Genomic DNA, 15,994 nt, shown 5'->3' with positions numbered 1-15,994 from the left:
GTGCAATGATGGTGCCAACTTGGGCCAGTGAAGCAACGTCCTCCACAACTAGACTGAAGAACAAAAGGACAGCAACTTGTCTGTTCCTCTTCCCCTAATTCCCCAGCGCTATTCCCATCCCCCCAATTCCCCAATAAAAATCTTTAAAAAAAAAAGTAAAAGTTTGGAAACTTAACTTCCTCTTTAAATTCTAAACCAGTTCTTCAATCCATCTGGCTTACCTGACTGTCATAACTGGCAGGCATCATGTGATTGATCACTGAAGGAGCTGCCAGCTGAGCAATCACATCAGCATAAGGAGCAGCTCTCATAGCAGCACGGACTGGTTCCTTGGAAAATGTGAAGCAGCGCCAGGATATGGCATTCTGTTCAGAAGCAGAAGAATCAGTTTCAGTAAAGCCAATAGTATAATGTTGGTACAATGTTAAATTTGTTGACAGAAACCTTAACAAAAAAATTTACTGTCATAAGAAAAACTAACCAAGAATGACATTAGCAGTGTCTACAATTCAAAATCAATGTGCTCTGTAAACAGTTTCTTATTGTACATTAGTACTTACAGCATTAATAATAAGTCTGATTGGCACGGTGGCATGTGTCTTGTTTATCAATTTTAATGGGAGAGCTTTCCAGCCTCCATAAGTCAAGTCACCAAAATCAAGAACATCATTTTTTTCTGTTTCTACCTAATTAAGAAAAAAAAGAACTGATTTATAAAAAGTAATATATTAATAAATGTCACAGCTTATGTTCACATCTCTGCCCTTTCGGCCACAAATAGAGTTAATATTAAAGGTAAATTTACCTAAGTTTCCCAGACTATTTTACAATTACTATTTCTAAAATAATAAATGTTAAATTCTTGTTTTGAGGTAGTCAATGTACTCAAATATATTACTGAGCAAAGCAACGTCTTAACTGCTGTTAACTCTGAAAGACTATTAGATCTTAAGACAAACTGACAATTTTATAAAATACATAAGCCTCCCTTCAATGAGTTTTATTATTACAATACCAACGTCTCAATTTCCTTCAAACACAAGTTGGCATTTTCAAATTTAGTCCAAACTTCTGACAATACTAACAATGTTTAAAAATGATATCAAAATAGACATATCAAAAATTTTAAATGAGTGCCTATCATCGCAATAGACTGAGTTCTTTAAACAAGGGAGATCCACCTGAACAGATCCCTCATACTCATACATGTAGAAATGTTGGATAATACATACACATAAATTTTTTGGCCTAGCCAAACCTACAATAAAGGAAAATTAAAAATAGACTGGTAAACTGGAGCTAACTTTCACAGTGGCCAATGAAGGTATAGGGTTGACTTACCCCCAAAGTAGTTGAGCTTTAATACCCTTCAGAACAAAAGACAGGACCCTGAGCTTGTTGTAGGCAGGGCAAGGTTTGAATAAAATTGAACTCCCTGCACAAGGTGCAGAAATTCAAAGAAGTGCCCTCTTTATGAAAACTGGAAACACTCTGTTTATATGTCTGAGGAGACAACAGGGAAGCTGTCTACGATGGGTGGGCACTGGATGATTATTTGCAAGAAAGGGAAACCCTAAATCTGAGCCACACCAGGTATGGGAGCTCCAAGCTTAAAAATCACTGAAACCTTTAGTGCCCCCGCCTTTATGCAAAGGGCTCTCTAGGAACACTTTGAAAAACCTAGACACCTGGGATTTCTATAGCAAAAGGCAGGCTCCTTGTATGTGTGCTCACATTAAAAATTTTTAAATATTAAAAATTAAAAACCACATGAAAATAATCAGGGAAACACAGCAAAACTAACTAGCAGAAGAATTAGCACCTAAAGAACTAAAATAATCTCAAATACATGATAAAATACGTACATTTTAAATACAGATAAGCAAATAGAGTCCATGAAGAAGGGAAAAATGAAGATTCAAGCAGTGGTGAGCAAAAATAGAACAGTTTAAGTACCTTGATCTGTTGAAAAAAATTAATGTGGGGGTTTTAAAACCATTTGGAACTGAAATAATTATTCAAAGACAATACGAGGGGCTTCCGGTAAGATGGCGGAATAGACAGATGCTGTGCCGACTACCTCCCAGGATCACACCAAAATTATAAATAATTTATAAGACAGTCAACCTCGGAAGTTCCCTGGACCCTAGATGAGCAGAACCTCTAAACGAAGGACTTAAAGAGGAAGTCACATCAAAGACAATACGAAAGGAAAAGATCAGCATTTAAATGATTCAAGCTTCTTGTATTGTTTGGGAATAGAAGAGAACGCATGATTAATTTCAGACATGAGTAACCAATTTTAAAAAAAGAAGGGATGGGGGTATAGAAATGTGTAACTTCCAAACTAATGCAGATGAAAAGGAAGGATAAAGAAAAATTTAATCCATTCAGTGAGAATCAGGAAAGGTGGAAAAAAAAATCCAAAATTTTTTGAGCCATTGTAACAAAATAGAGCTTGACGGCTGAAAAATAAAGAGATGGAAACAGATAGATATACTAGGAAATTACTAACCAAAAGAAAAGCTGGCGTACAATATTAACATTAGTCAAAACAGACTTTGAGACAATAGGGATAAAGAGAATCATTACTTAAAAAGCAACCATTTCACTTAGGTAATAAAACAATCCTGAGCTTAAAAACATGTAACAACAGAGCTGCAGAATATCCAAGACAGAAATCAAAATAATTATAAGAAGTAATTGACAAATCCAGAATCACCTCCTCAGAGGCCACAAGACTAAGCAAACAAAAATATTAGTAATAATACAGAAGGACGGAGCTACGTAACAAATGAGCGCTGAAGGACACTTAAAAGAACCCTTGCACCTCCGAAAAAGTCATCGTTTTGAGGCACATAAGAAACATTAACAAAAACTGAACATACTATGGAATCTCTTTCCCCTCCCCCTCTCCAACTCAATTCAGACCACAAAGTTGGGGAGATGTTGGGGGAATGCAGCTGAAACATTTCCAAAACTTTTGGAAACTATAAAATACACAACAATTCAATTTCCCAAAAAGTCTTTTTGACCAACTTTAATATATAAATCTTTAGCAATGTGGATGAAATACCTAACTGACTAAACTCATCAGTTTTGGTACATATATATGTAATATGTAATACATAATACAATAGTTTAAAACCACATAAATTTTGAAATATTGCTGTTTCCACTCTCTATTTGAATCAACAGTTCAATAATCATTAACTGAGCCTCTACTATGTGCCAAGCAATGTCCTGAAGTGAACGAAAAAGACATACTTCATGTCCCCCAAGTGGCTTACATGCTAGTGGCAGCAAGAACTAACAATAAACAAGTAAATATTTATTGGGTTGTCAGAAAAGTCATGACGTATTTTCTCTATGTTTTTCGTTGCAAAAATGCGTGATGACTTTTCCGACAACCCAATACATAAAATGGCACTTAGGCAAAAAGAAAAAGATCATTAAGAGTTTATAATGTGAGAATTTCTACAAATTCCACTTCCTCCTCCATGCCCTAGAAAATAAAGAAATTTCAGAGCTAAGTTTCTAAGCATTCCCTCTGGGAAAAGGTAAGGAGAACATGTGCACTATGAAAAGAAATCCTAAATGATTCTCATCTATCTCAAGGTAGCCTCCTTAGGAAGCTACCCTGCCCCTCACTCCCCACACCCCACTACTAAACAGAATCACAGTTGATAGCTTTGTTGAAGGAAAAAACAAATTAACTTTAGTAGGAGCTCAGTAACACCTGCTAAGTGTGGTTAAACAAACATGTTAGGTTAATTCACATAATAGGAATCAACTAATTTTTAATTATCATGAAGAGCTGTTCTGCTTTTCCTTTGTTTTGTACCCTCCCCATCTCTCCCTCCCACATTCCTTAATCTTGTTCAATATGTTCTGATTTCACTCACAGTTAATTAAGACAAGACACATTTTGTACACCTGAGGTTGTGAACTAAGGATGCAATGTGTAATCGTTTGGTGAGATTTAAAAATTAGTGATACGTAGCTGTGCACCCTCCTCATTATGATTTAGTTGGTCTGGGTGGTACTCAGGCATTGGGGTGCATTTAAAACCCCAGTGGTACTCCAGTGTGCAGCCAAGATTGAGAGTCACTGTCTTAAAAAGGCATACAATCCAGTGACTGCTTCATTACCCCAACTAGGCTAGATCTAATTTCTTTCACTTCCAGAAAATGGGTGACTGTAGAAGAGAAACTTTTTCAGCTAGCAAATAATCTTATGGTATACAAATGGAAAAATATGAACATGGCACTTTCTTAAGTGACTATCAAATTATATAACAAAAATCAGTTGCAAAATAGAGTTTAATGTTATACTTTGCTTTATAAACATCTTAGCAAGTATATCTGAGTTTCTGTAAAACAACAGAAATAATTTTAAATTTTGGAATTAGAAGATATTAAGAACCAACGTTTAGCTGGAAAGTAACTCTGTGGCACATTTACCCACAAATTCATTTACCCAAATATTACTTCTAAGATTAAACAGCTTTCATTAAGATGCCAGGTATGAAGAAGACCTGCTTACAAATAGTTACCTCGATCACAGGGGTCTCAGCAACAGCGGTGAGAATGACTCTGCTTGCTAAGGCTTCTGCTTGGACTATTGTCTCAGCATCTGCTGTAAATAGCCAAGAAGCAACACTGAATATACATCTGAAAATCCCAGGATCGGATGGTATAAAAAGTACTTTTATCTCTTCTGTGGCATGAGGTCTTATGATGACTTTATTCTTGAAAACTAAACAAGGATATGCTGAAAGATCCACCTTTAAAAAAAAAGTGCCACATGATTTGTTAAAAAAAAATGACTTCACATTGAAAATCAAGTAGTAGAATCAACTATTGGGTTGTCGGAAAAGTCATGATGCATTTTTGCAACAAAAAACCTAGAAAAAATATATCATGACTTTTCCAACAACCTAATAGTTCAAGATCCCTTTTCCCAGTCACTGAAACTACCAAATTTAGATATTTATTACCTCTTCAAAAATATCCAAGTTTTATAACTCATTATCTATGAAGTGCAATTAGACAAAATTATGAAGACTGATGAAGACAGGTTGAACTTATAGACTCTACTCTATTAAAGCAAACTTATTAATGCCTTCACTTTCCTTGAAAAGGGCTCTGTAAGTGGCAGCGCTTCATAGCCCCGTGCATGGTCCTAGGACCTAGTTTCTGGTACAAAGCAGGAGGGTTAGACCGATCGCTAACATTCCTTGTCAGGCCTCCAAGTCTATGATTATGATTCACTTCACACACACCCTCCTCACTAAATATGGATCTTCTTTTCTACTCCTACTTCCAGAGACAACACTACTTCCTACACACCCATGAGAAGGCTTCTAGTCTCACCTCTTCAGGATCGGAAAGCAGAGGGGAAAAGCTAGGAAAAGGGGAAAGGTAGGATAAAGACAGTCTTATTTTACCAGGTAAATAAAGGCTATTACTAGGAGGTAATAAGGGAGAGTAAACCCATCCACCAATGTTGGTCTGCAAGTAGCAGTTGCAAAACGAAGACATTCCAAAACAGGGGCTGCTGTTCATATTTTCCACCCTCCCTACCCAATGATATTTAAGTGGTCATTGTGATCCTGAAAGGTAATTTAGATTATAGAACTTCAGCAGCTGTTATAGATCATGTGAGAGACCCCTGCTATGTGAATTAATATTAAAACTGTATTTCCAGGTATTTCAAAGGATCATGTAGGAACATGATCAAATAAAATTAGTCAAAAAGACAACTTACTAAATGAAGGTGTAGGCCCTAAGAGTAACTTATTTTTTTGTATTGGTTTTTTTTTTTTGATGACAGTGACTTTATATTCAATCACATTTAACAAAACCAGTAAGTAGAGACCAGAAAATCAAGAGCTTTCAGTGGTTTAAATAATAGCACTAAAAGGACATTTACATGATTATATAAATAAATAATGAAATATAATAATTAACAAATGAATAATAACTGACGGAAAATGAGAAACACTTTCAGACTTCACCTCTTACACTATAAATACTATACCAAAAGGGAGACCAAGAGAAAGATACTATTTCGATGATTCCGTACAAGGTATAAATAAAGGGAGGGGGCATACTCAGCAGTATAAAAGCAAGTACTAGAGAAAGGAGAAATCCAGCATTAATCATAATGCGATTGCAAAGTCAAAAGAGAAAACAGAGAAAACTTACCTTTTCACCATTAACACTAACACTGAGTACTCTGATGCTGACCTGTAGCCAGCGGGCACTTGGATTAAGTACACTGAGGTGGGTTTGTGAAGCAATGCCAACACAGCAGGCATGAGGAAACTTCAATTCCTCAGGTACTCTTACATTTGCTAGGTAAAGATAAAGCATAGTCAAAATGCAAGTTATATCAAACACCTAATTAAATGTACAATTGGTTAAATGGAATTTTTTAGAGAAGACTACCTGTTTATACCCAAGAGCTATGGTATGAAGTGCCCCAGATCTTTAGGTGGACTTGCCATATATAAGCCTCAGCACAGGCTGGCCAACAACTTTTTCCTGCCGAATCCAGCCAAGGAATAAGAACATTTAAAATTGATTAAATGCACAATTTATAGCTAATCAACTCTTTAGAAGTTATTACCTATTAGTACGAGGTGCAATAAAAAAATACGAAGCATGTTTAAATTTTAAAAAATTTATTACAATAAAAGACACATTGCCATTAATCCCCCTCAAAATACTCACCCTTGCTTCGAACACACATATCCCATCATTCTTGTCACTTTCTGAAGCAGTTCTGGAAGTCCTCTTTCATGAGTGTCTTTAGTTGTGCTGCTATAGCTGCCTTGCTGTCCTGAATCTATTCAAAACGTGTACTTTTCATGGTCATTTTGACTTTGGGGAAAAGCCAGAAGTCGCATGGTGCCAGATCTGGTGAATAAGGTGGATGAGGACACACCATAATGTTTTTATTTCACAAAAATTGCCTTGTACCTGAAGCGATGTGTGACACAGAGCGTTGTCATGATGGAGGATGATTTATGGCACACTTTAAAACACACCTTCTCTCAACCATAACTCATACCTGACTGACTGCACCGAACAAGCTGAAACTTGTCACACACTGTTATTAAGGTTCAACGTGCCACTTCCCATATTAAAGATCCCTGCCTTTCTGTTGGATGGCACTCAGCAGCAGCATTCACCATATTTTGTGATCACAACGGAAAGGCTCCATGTCACACATCACTTCTGGTATGGCAATTTCTGTCAAATAAAAACATTATGGTGTGTCTTCATCTACCTTATTCCCCGGATTTGGCATCATGTGACTTCTGGCTCTTTCCCAAAGTCAAAATGACCATGAAAGGTAAACATTTTGAATTGATTCAGGACATCGAGGCAGCCACAACAGCACAACTAAAGACACTCATGAAAGAGGACTTCCAGAACTGCTTCAGAAAGTGGCAAGAATGATGGGATACATGTGTTCAAAGCGAGGGTGAGTATTTTGAGAGGGATTAATGGCAATGTGTCTTTTACTGAAAGAAATTTTTTTTAACTTAAACATTTAAACATTTTATTTTAATTTAAACCATATTGTTTGATCACACCTTGTAATCTCTTCCTTTTTTCTCACACACTATAAGCCCACTGCCTAATCTAGTAAGAAACAACAGAGGCTCTAACTTGGATTTTTTTTTCTTTTTTTCCCCACTCCCCTCCTCCCTTACCCTCTGGTAACCACTAAACTATTGTCTGTGTCTATGAGATTTGTTTCTTTCTTTTTTTTTTTTTTTTAAGATTTTACTGTGGAATTGGGAAGAGGAACAGTGTTGGGGAAGGGGCACAGCCAAGTTGTTGTCCTTCAATCTTAGTTATGGAGGGTGCAGCTAGCTCAGTTTCAAGTCCAGCCGCCATCCAGCCACCTGTCGGCAGCTCACAGCTGCTCAGCTCAAGGTGCTGTGCTCAATCTTAGTTGCGGGTGGGTGTAGCCCACCATCCCATGCGGGAGTTGAACTGGCAACCTTGTTGTGAGGAGGACGTGCTCTCACCTGCTGAGCCATCCTGCCACCTGTTGGCAGCTTAGTGGCAGCTCAGCTCGAGCGTGGGAATCAAACCAGCAACCCTGTTGCTCAGAGCTTGTGCTCTTAACCAACTGAGCCACTCGGCCGGCCCTGTTTCTTTGTCTTGTTCCTTTGTTGCTTTCAGGTGGCCAAGACATGGAAACAACCAAAGTGTCCTTCAATAGATTATTGGATAAAGAAGATGTGGTATATATACACAATGGAATGCTATTCTGCTGTAAGAAAAGATGAAATACTGCCATTTTGTGACAACATGGATGGATCTGGAGATTATTATGCTTAATAAAATAAGTCACACAGGAAAAAGTCAAGAACCATATGATTTCACTGATATGTGGGATATAAAACACTCACATTTCAACATCACTACTTTCTATCTCCACTTGTATGTCTCATAGGCATCTCACACCTTATATGTCCACAACCAAACTTCTGGTCTCCTCCTCCAAACTTGCTTCTTCTAGTGTTTATTAAATTAGCAATTGTCATGACCAATTTTCTCAGATCAAAAAACCTAAAGTCATCCTAGCCTCCTTTTTTTCTCCCACACTCCATATACAAAAACATCACCAAACGCTGTCATAAGTATTTCCAAATTAATTCCAAAATTAGACTACTTTTTATTACCTCCATCTTAGACCAATCCACCATCATACCTCATTTGAACTAATGCTACAGCCTTCTAATGAATCTTTTCTTGCCCATTATTAGTCTGTATCTAGTGTTCATTTTTTAATGTGAATTCATTTCTGTCCTTCCCATCACACACGGACACTTAAGCCTCCAAAGTTTTCCGAGTCTTTTAGAATAACATTCCCAATGCTTATGGTAGAAAAAAGGTCCTATATTTTCAGCTATGCATTGCTTTCTCTTGGGTTTCATTTTCGAACACATTCCCTATGGTCATAGAACTCTAGGCACCCTGTCCCCTGACATCCCGTGATCTTTCTAAAACATTTACTCCCACCTTGGCATCTACCAATCTCATTCCTGAAACATTCCTCCCATATTTAATCTACATAAATGCTCATTTACTTCCTTTTGGATCTCTACTCAGGAGTCGTTTTCTCAGAGAGGTCTTCCTTGATTCCCATACCATGCTCTGTCCCCTTATCCTCTAACTTGGATTTTTAGTACAACCAATCTTTTTGCCAAACTTATGCAGTTAGTCTGGAATTTCCTACAGAAGAAAAAGAGGACAGAGAACAAGACAGCAGTCCAGTGGCTGTATGTACTGTGTCAGGAAAAGCACAGCATCCAGCTCTGCTTTGCAGAGTGATTGTCAGAGAGAGAATCAGGGGCTACAGATAGGAGTGGAAAGGTCCTATCTCATAATACCACAACAGCAAGCCCCAAAAGGCTTTAAAAGCTGGAAGGAGACGCATTCCTTCAGGGAGGCAACTCTAAACTGGGTGTTTCCTAGTTGAAAGAATAACAGAAACCCAAGAGCAGAGCACTAGAGAGACAGTATCACGAGTGTCATGTGCACAAGTTTTCGCGTTTTTCTAAGATCACTTCAGGGACCCTTCCCCATAAATATGTATGGTCTGTGTTCCAAATTCAAGACAAAAAAAAAAAACCCACAAAAACCTGAAATTCAGACTAATCAATATCTCCTTGAAACAAAACTAGTTTTATGATCTCATTTGAGAAAACACAATTTTTAAATAATAGCAAGCAACAAAAGGCAATAACAGAGAAAAAGCGTCTTACCAAATTCTGACATCATTCCTGAATCCCATGGTTCAATTCCACAGTTTGCACCAACAGATTGCACAGGAAAAGGTTTTGCTGTAGTTAGAAGATTCTGATGTACGGCATTAGATAGTGGGTTACAAAGGGAAGAGGTACCCATCAATCCAGAGCTGATATTTTGTCCTAGACAAATGTCCATGGCCACAGAGTTCTGAATATGCTCTCCTGCGATAGCAGGGTGAGGACAGCTTCCGGAGAACCCATAGACTGTGGTGCTGCCAGCATAGCACTGAGGCAAAGCAACATTTCCAACTGTAGGGAGTGTTCCCAAATACTGCTGGGCAAAGGGAACTGTGGTAAAAGAATGTCCAGTCAAGAGTGGAGGAACCGCACTGGGTACATTCTGCATCTCAGGAGCAGAGCGATGAGCCACAGAGCTGGGAATAGGGGCACACTGGCTTCCAGGGGCCGTCTGACTAGGAAGCTGGCCACTCAACACACTGTTGGTAGTTGATGTATCTTCGGAAGTTACTCTCTCACTTTCATTCACAGATGCTTGGCGTGACACAGGAAGGCATGGTGTTGCTGACACAGCCAAGTGCCTGAGACCTGACTTGCTCGGATAAGCCAAGCTGATCTGGTCCAATTCACTGGGGTTTGAGGTCAAACCTACCACAGTGGTTTCCAACAGATCTCCACTTCTGGAGGAAAGATCTTTACTCAACCTCAAGTTAGATTCTACATCTTCAGATTTGCTACTCAAAGTATTTTCAGTCACTTTTTCTGTATCTGACTTTTTCTGGATAATATATGATAATGCTCCATTTCCTCTACTTTGAAATGGACCTTTTTCTCTCAACTTTTCCACAGCCTGTTCTTCTGATGGAGTTGGACTGGCTCGAATAATTGTGGTGCTCAACTTACTGGTGACATCACTCTGAGTGTTACAAAAAAATATTTAGAAATAATCCATTTATTATTACAAATTAAAACCATGCTGATACACTCTTAAATAATATAATAAAGATATCTGTGACGTTAACTCTGAAAAAAAGTTGACTTATACACAAATAAAGTAGTTTTGCAGCTGTGAAATGCAAGGTTAAAAGTAAGAAAATATGCATGCACTGTTTTATAGAAATAATTATGAAGAGACTAAGGAGGGGGTATATACCAATTATATCTCTGAAAAAATTTACATAAATGACAAGAGACAAGTAATTTTGTACAAACTTAACGGATTTTTTTCCCCCCTCTAAACTGTAAAACAAAAATCTAAGTAAATAAATAACAAAGGAATAGAAAGTGAGCAAGCTTCCAAGTGACATCAACATGAGTTTAGGAATGAACACAAAACCAGTTCCAGGACTTCCCATGCCCATTAATTGTCTATACTGCTGTTATGTTTGAAGATGCTAATTTTTATCAGCATCAAATCTTTTCCAATGTCGAAACTTATGAGGTTCTGTTTTCTCAAGTATGAAGTAATAGCCCTAGCCAATGTTCATATACTCATTTCTTTATAACGCATCATCTTAGGGCTGACAGCTGCAGCTCTGTCTGTAGAGCAGATCAGTTGGAATTTACACACAAGTTAAGAGGCACTTAACCCTCACTGATCATTCTTGGTACTTGGTTTGAAAATTTCTCCAAAGCTTTAGAAACAAAGACACTGAGAAACAAACTATTTGACAATCCATCATTCATCAGTCAATCAATCAGTAAAATAAATAACAACAGCCAGTATGTATTCAGTGGTAACTTCTTGGTGTCAAGCCCTGTTCTCACATCACTGTCCCTCCTTACAGGTGAAGCAACAGGCTTAGGGAGATTGTTAAGTGTCTGAAACTAACAGAGGAGAGGCCATCTGACTCCATAGTTCAGCTCTTAACCCCTATGCTAACACACAGAGACCCACATCTAACAGCATCATTAAAGAGGTAGTTTTCAATGAAATGGGTGTATTGGTTTGTCCAACACAATGTCATATGTTTAGTAACTTTAGTGGATATGTTAATCAATAGCTTGGTAGAAGAGGCATATGCACAAAAATCATATTCATCTCATTAAAAAACTGAATACTGTCACAGTCACAAAATACAGGCACACAGATAATAAAATTCTCCCACCTAAATCTCTCAGATCTGTCTGCTTCTGTGCCACCCTCTTGGCATTACATTGGTCCAAGATTGCGCTCTCACTTGACTGACTACAGTAGCCCTGTGTCAGTCTTCCTGGTTCTCATCTTGCCCTCCTAATGCCTACTCCACTCTGCTACTGCAATGAGCTTTGAAAACATCAACAGACATCATGTCAGTATCCTGCTTAAGTCTTCAAACTCCCAAATTTGACATCTAAGACTCTTCATGGTTTGGCCTCACCTCCTTTCCCCAAGTACATGATTCACTGTGACCATTCCAAACTTCTTGGGAGTCCCTCAAATGCAATGTGTATTTTACAATTCCATGCCTTCCCCCATTTGTTTGGCTCCTTCTTCCTTGCCTAAATCCAAGTAGTCCTAAAAATATGGCTTCAATGTATTACCTATTCCTCCCATTGACACCACAGACTTTTAGTTACCTCCTCCTGGATCTCTTTTAAGATCTATTACAGTGCACTTCATTATACTGTGTGTCTTGTGTGTGTTCTCTGTCAGGCTGAGAGCTTTTTGAGGGCAGATACTAAAACATTCATACCTCTACTGCCTACCCAGCATGAGCAGCTGTTACACACACACACACACACACACACACACACACACACACACACACACACACACATTTTAAAGGGAAAATGGCAACAGAAAGTATACAGGCTAGAACTTCAGTCTGAGTCCTACATTAGTAACACTTTAGAGCCAGAAGTCTTACTAGGAAAATAATAAAAGTGCTGCCCACCTTGTGCTCTTCAAGGCCATGATCTGAGGCTGTGGTGGAACAGGTACTCTCCTGTTCAGACACGTAAGTCAGTCTGCTCATACTTGCCTGTGAACACATCAATTGAGACAACCCACTCTCACAGGGGGGCTTCTGAGGATGAGCTGCTGAGGCAGAAGACTCTGAAGCACACCTGAAAGGGAGAACCTCATGACTGGAGTTGTCCACTCTGTTATTTAACATTATCTACACCAGCAAAAGCCAATCCTGCTTTGCCTACAATCTTGTTAATCTACAGTCTCTGCTCTAGCTGCCATATATAATAACTCAACCGTAGATTCACTTTTTTTTAAACCCATAATTATCTAAAATTGTAAATTATATTCCTATTGAATGAATGTGGTAAGCTACTGTAAAAAAACATGGCATTTTCATTAATAAATTCCACATACAGTCACATAACAATGTTGGCTATTCATTCAATAAAAATTTATTGAATACCTGATATAGAGCAATGAGCAAAGCATTAAAAAATGTCTGCCCTCGGAGAGCAAAGATGAAAAAAAGAGAATCATGTAGATAAGTACAAAGAAATGGAAACAGCAAACACAGCTGATAGGAATATAAGGTGGTCCAACTTTTGGATTGGCAACTAAGCAATGCATATCAAAATTCCCTTAAATCAGATATTCTACAAATCTAATCTAAGAAAAAAATTAGCGCTAATTATAAAGACTGCTAAAAGGATATGTCATCATAGAATACTACTGATAATGAAGGAATCTTAAATGTTATATTAGGAGGAACTATACTACGGAATTTATGGCATAAACACAATAAAACACTATGTAGCCATTTTAAGCCATGCTGAATACTATCCTTTAACTCAAAAAGATGTTCATAACATATTAAGTGAATAAGAAAAAAAAGATTAAAAAGCAATAAATAGTAACAGCCCACATCTATTTAATATGCCATATCTCATTAGTCAATACTCATCACAAGGCCAGGCCAGCCCAATTCAGAGAGGGGAAATAGACTGCAACTCCTGAGAAGTGGCAAAGTCACACGAAATAAGAAATATTATCCCAGCAATCATCTTTGGAAACAGTTGCTGCACCTACTGAACACTTACTCTGGTTTCAATTCAGCCCTTAATATGAATGAATTTTATCCCATCGTTTTTTTGCACAAAATTCACAATTCTCAGCTGGACAGTGGACACAGAGAGAAAATCCTATTGAATTTTGGATTTTTAAAAAGCTCCAAATCAAGACAGTATTGACAAAATGCTAGTTAGTGAATTTCTTACCAATGGAGACAAAATATTAACCAAACTGCTTTGGGCCTATTTTAGCCACTGTGTGACATGCACCTACATGGGTCCTTGTATGCACATTCACATACACACATGCACACATATTCACACAGGTACCATGTTACGGTATGAAAAAAGTTGTGGGTTACTGGGGTGATGTGTTATATTATTAGTCTGGCTCCTTTGGTTGAAAGGAACAAATGCATTTAGGTTATATTACCTCAGGGAATGAGAAATGAACTGTAAGAACACTTGGAAATAACAGGAGAGGAATTTCAGGACGTCAGACTTCAAGGAATCCAAAAACAAGGTGCTGGCCACACAGAGACTCGAAGGCAGTTCCGGACTTAGAATCTCTAAATTAGCTCTACAAACCTGTCAGAAGCTAGAAGACCAGCTAGCAGGAATGCTCATGAGCAGCAAAACTTATTAAAAACTAATTTAAAACTCATCAAAAAAATGTTGCCAGTGACAAATAAAAATTCTGACCAACATTTATTTTACCATAAATATATATATATATTTTAAATAATGGAATATGAGCTAGCAGAAACCAGAAAAAAAGTAGAATGAAAATATCAAACCTATCTTACCACAATAAAAAAGTATGAGGATTTCAATAAAATAAATGAATACAAAACTAAAGTCTACGTTGACAGCAATAAAAAGCGTAGTTGCTGCCACATAAAATCAGCAATACAGAGGATAAACATTTGAATAGCTATCCCACAATACAGAGGAAATGATTATGTTACTGGTTTATGTATTTACTATACTATACATTTTATTGTTGTTTTAGAGTAGACTCTACTTACAAAAAAAGTTTGCTGTAAAATAGTATACTATTACATGAGCAGCAGCCTCATACATCTCGTGTCTCTGATTGCATCATTTTCTCTTGTGCTCGATTTAGTCTCATGTTGTTTTGTACAGTAACATGCTGTACATGCCTGTAGCCAAGGAGCTATAGGCTATACCGTCTAGATTTGTGTAAGTACACTCTATGATGTTCACACATGACAAAATCACCTAACAATGCATTTCTTAGAATATATCCCTGTTGTTAAGCAGCACATGACTGCGTATGATTTCATTTATTCAAATTGCAAAAACAGACAAACTAAACTACAGCAATACAAATCAGAAAGTAGGTGCCAGGGTGGGGTTAAGGGGAAGAGAAAGAGAATTGACTGGAAACAGGCAAGGAATTGTTAATGGGGTAATGTAAATGTTCTGTATATTTTAGGGGTGGTGCTTAAATAGGTGAATATAAGTGTCAAAAACTCAGTGAATGAAACCTCTAAGATCTGTACATTTTAGTGTATGCTAATTATACATCAATAAGTATATAATACAACAATGCATACTGTGAAATACTAAAATTGCATTAGGGATGGGCCAAAGCCTGAACAATAAGCTTTTGCTAGTAGGTTAAATCATGCCCTTGAAAGGATTCATGGATCAATCTACACGTATATGCCAAATACTGACCAAGAGATCTCAACTAGTATTTGCTTTAGTGACTATGGCAGGAAAAAAAAAATGTTAAGCAACTCAGCAACACACCATCACTTAATTTCATCTTCCCCAGCAATTTTAGTTCAGAGTACACTTACTGACCATCTTATAAACTGGCCTTTTATCACTAAATTGTGTTGATTTGCCTCAGCCTAAGAGAGAAGAGTGCAGGTGCTTAGCTATCTTACCCATGTGGAATAAGCTTACCAATTCCATGGTCACTTTAGCAAAGTAAAATGATGCCCTTATTTAACATATCTGACCATATGCCAAGTTCATGAAAAAGTTGAGTATCCATCCTCTTAAGGTATGTTTCCTATTCTTAATAAATAAGTATATTTTCTTAGAAACACAAGAAAAAAAAGGCAGGTTCAAGAGTAAGATCATTCAGGCCGGCCGAGTGGCGTATTGGCTTGGGATGCCAGCTCTGAGCAGCAGGGCCCTGGTTCGGATCCCACATGAGGGCCAGTGATGCTGTGCCCTCTACAGCTAAGATGGTGAACAACA

At 37.7% G+C, this 15,994-nt stretch overlaps 1 protein-coding gene across 1 annotated transcript in view; it reads right to left on the bottom strand.

The window, feature by feature from the left end:
- The window catches only part of CEP192 (centrosomal protein 192), a 131,517-nt gene that overhangs the window by 48,212 nt on the left and 67,311 nt on the right, over positions 1-15,994 (bottom strand). The window contains exons 19-24 of the mRNA XM_019668227.1: positions 12,673-12,844; positions 9,794-10,712; positions 6,210-6,358; positions 4,556-4,786; positions 561-686; positions 222-365 (exon numbers count right to left, since the gene is read on the bottom strand). Coding sequence (XP_019523772.1) covers positions 222-365; positions 561-686; positions 4,556-4,786; positions 6,210-6,358; positions 9,794-10,712; positions 12,673-12,844 — 1,741 coding nt within the window. The remainder of the gene's footprint in view (positions 1-221; positions 366-560; positions 687-4,555; positions 4,787-6,209; positions 6,359-9,793; positions 10,713-12,672; positions 12,845-15,994) is intronic.

Source organism: Hipposideros armiger, unplaced genomic scaffold (assembly GCF_001890085.2).
Source record: "Hipposideros armiger isolate ML-2016 unplaced genomic scaffold, ASM189008v1 scaffold_522, whole genome shotgun sequence".
NCBI classification, from domain to species: Eukaryota; Metazoa; Chordata; class Mammalia; order Chiroptera; family Hipposideridae; genus Hipposideros; species Hipposideros armiger.
This window is presented reverse-complemented; position numbering and strand designations above follow the sequence as displayed.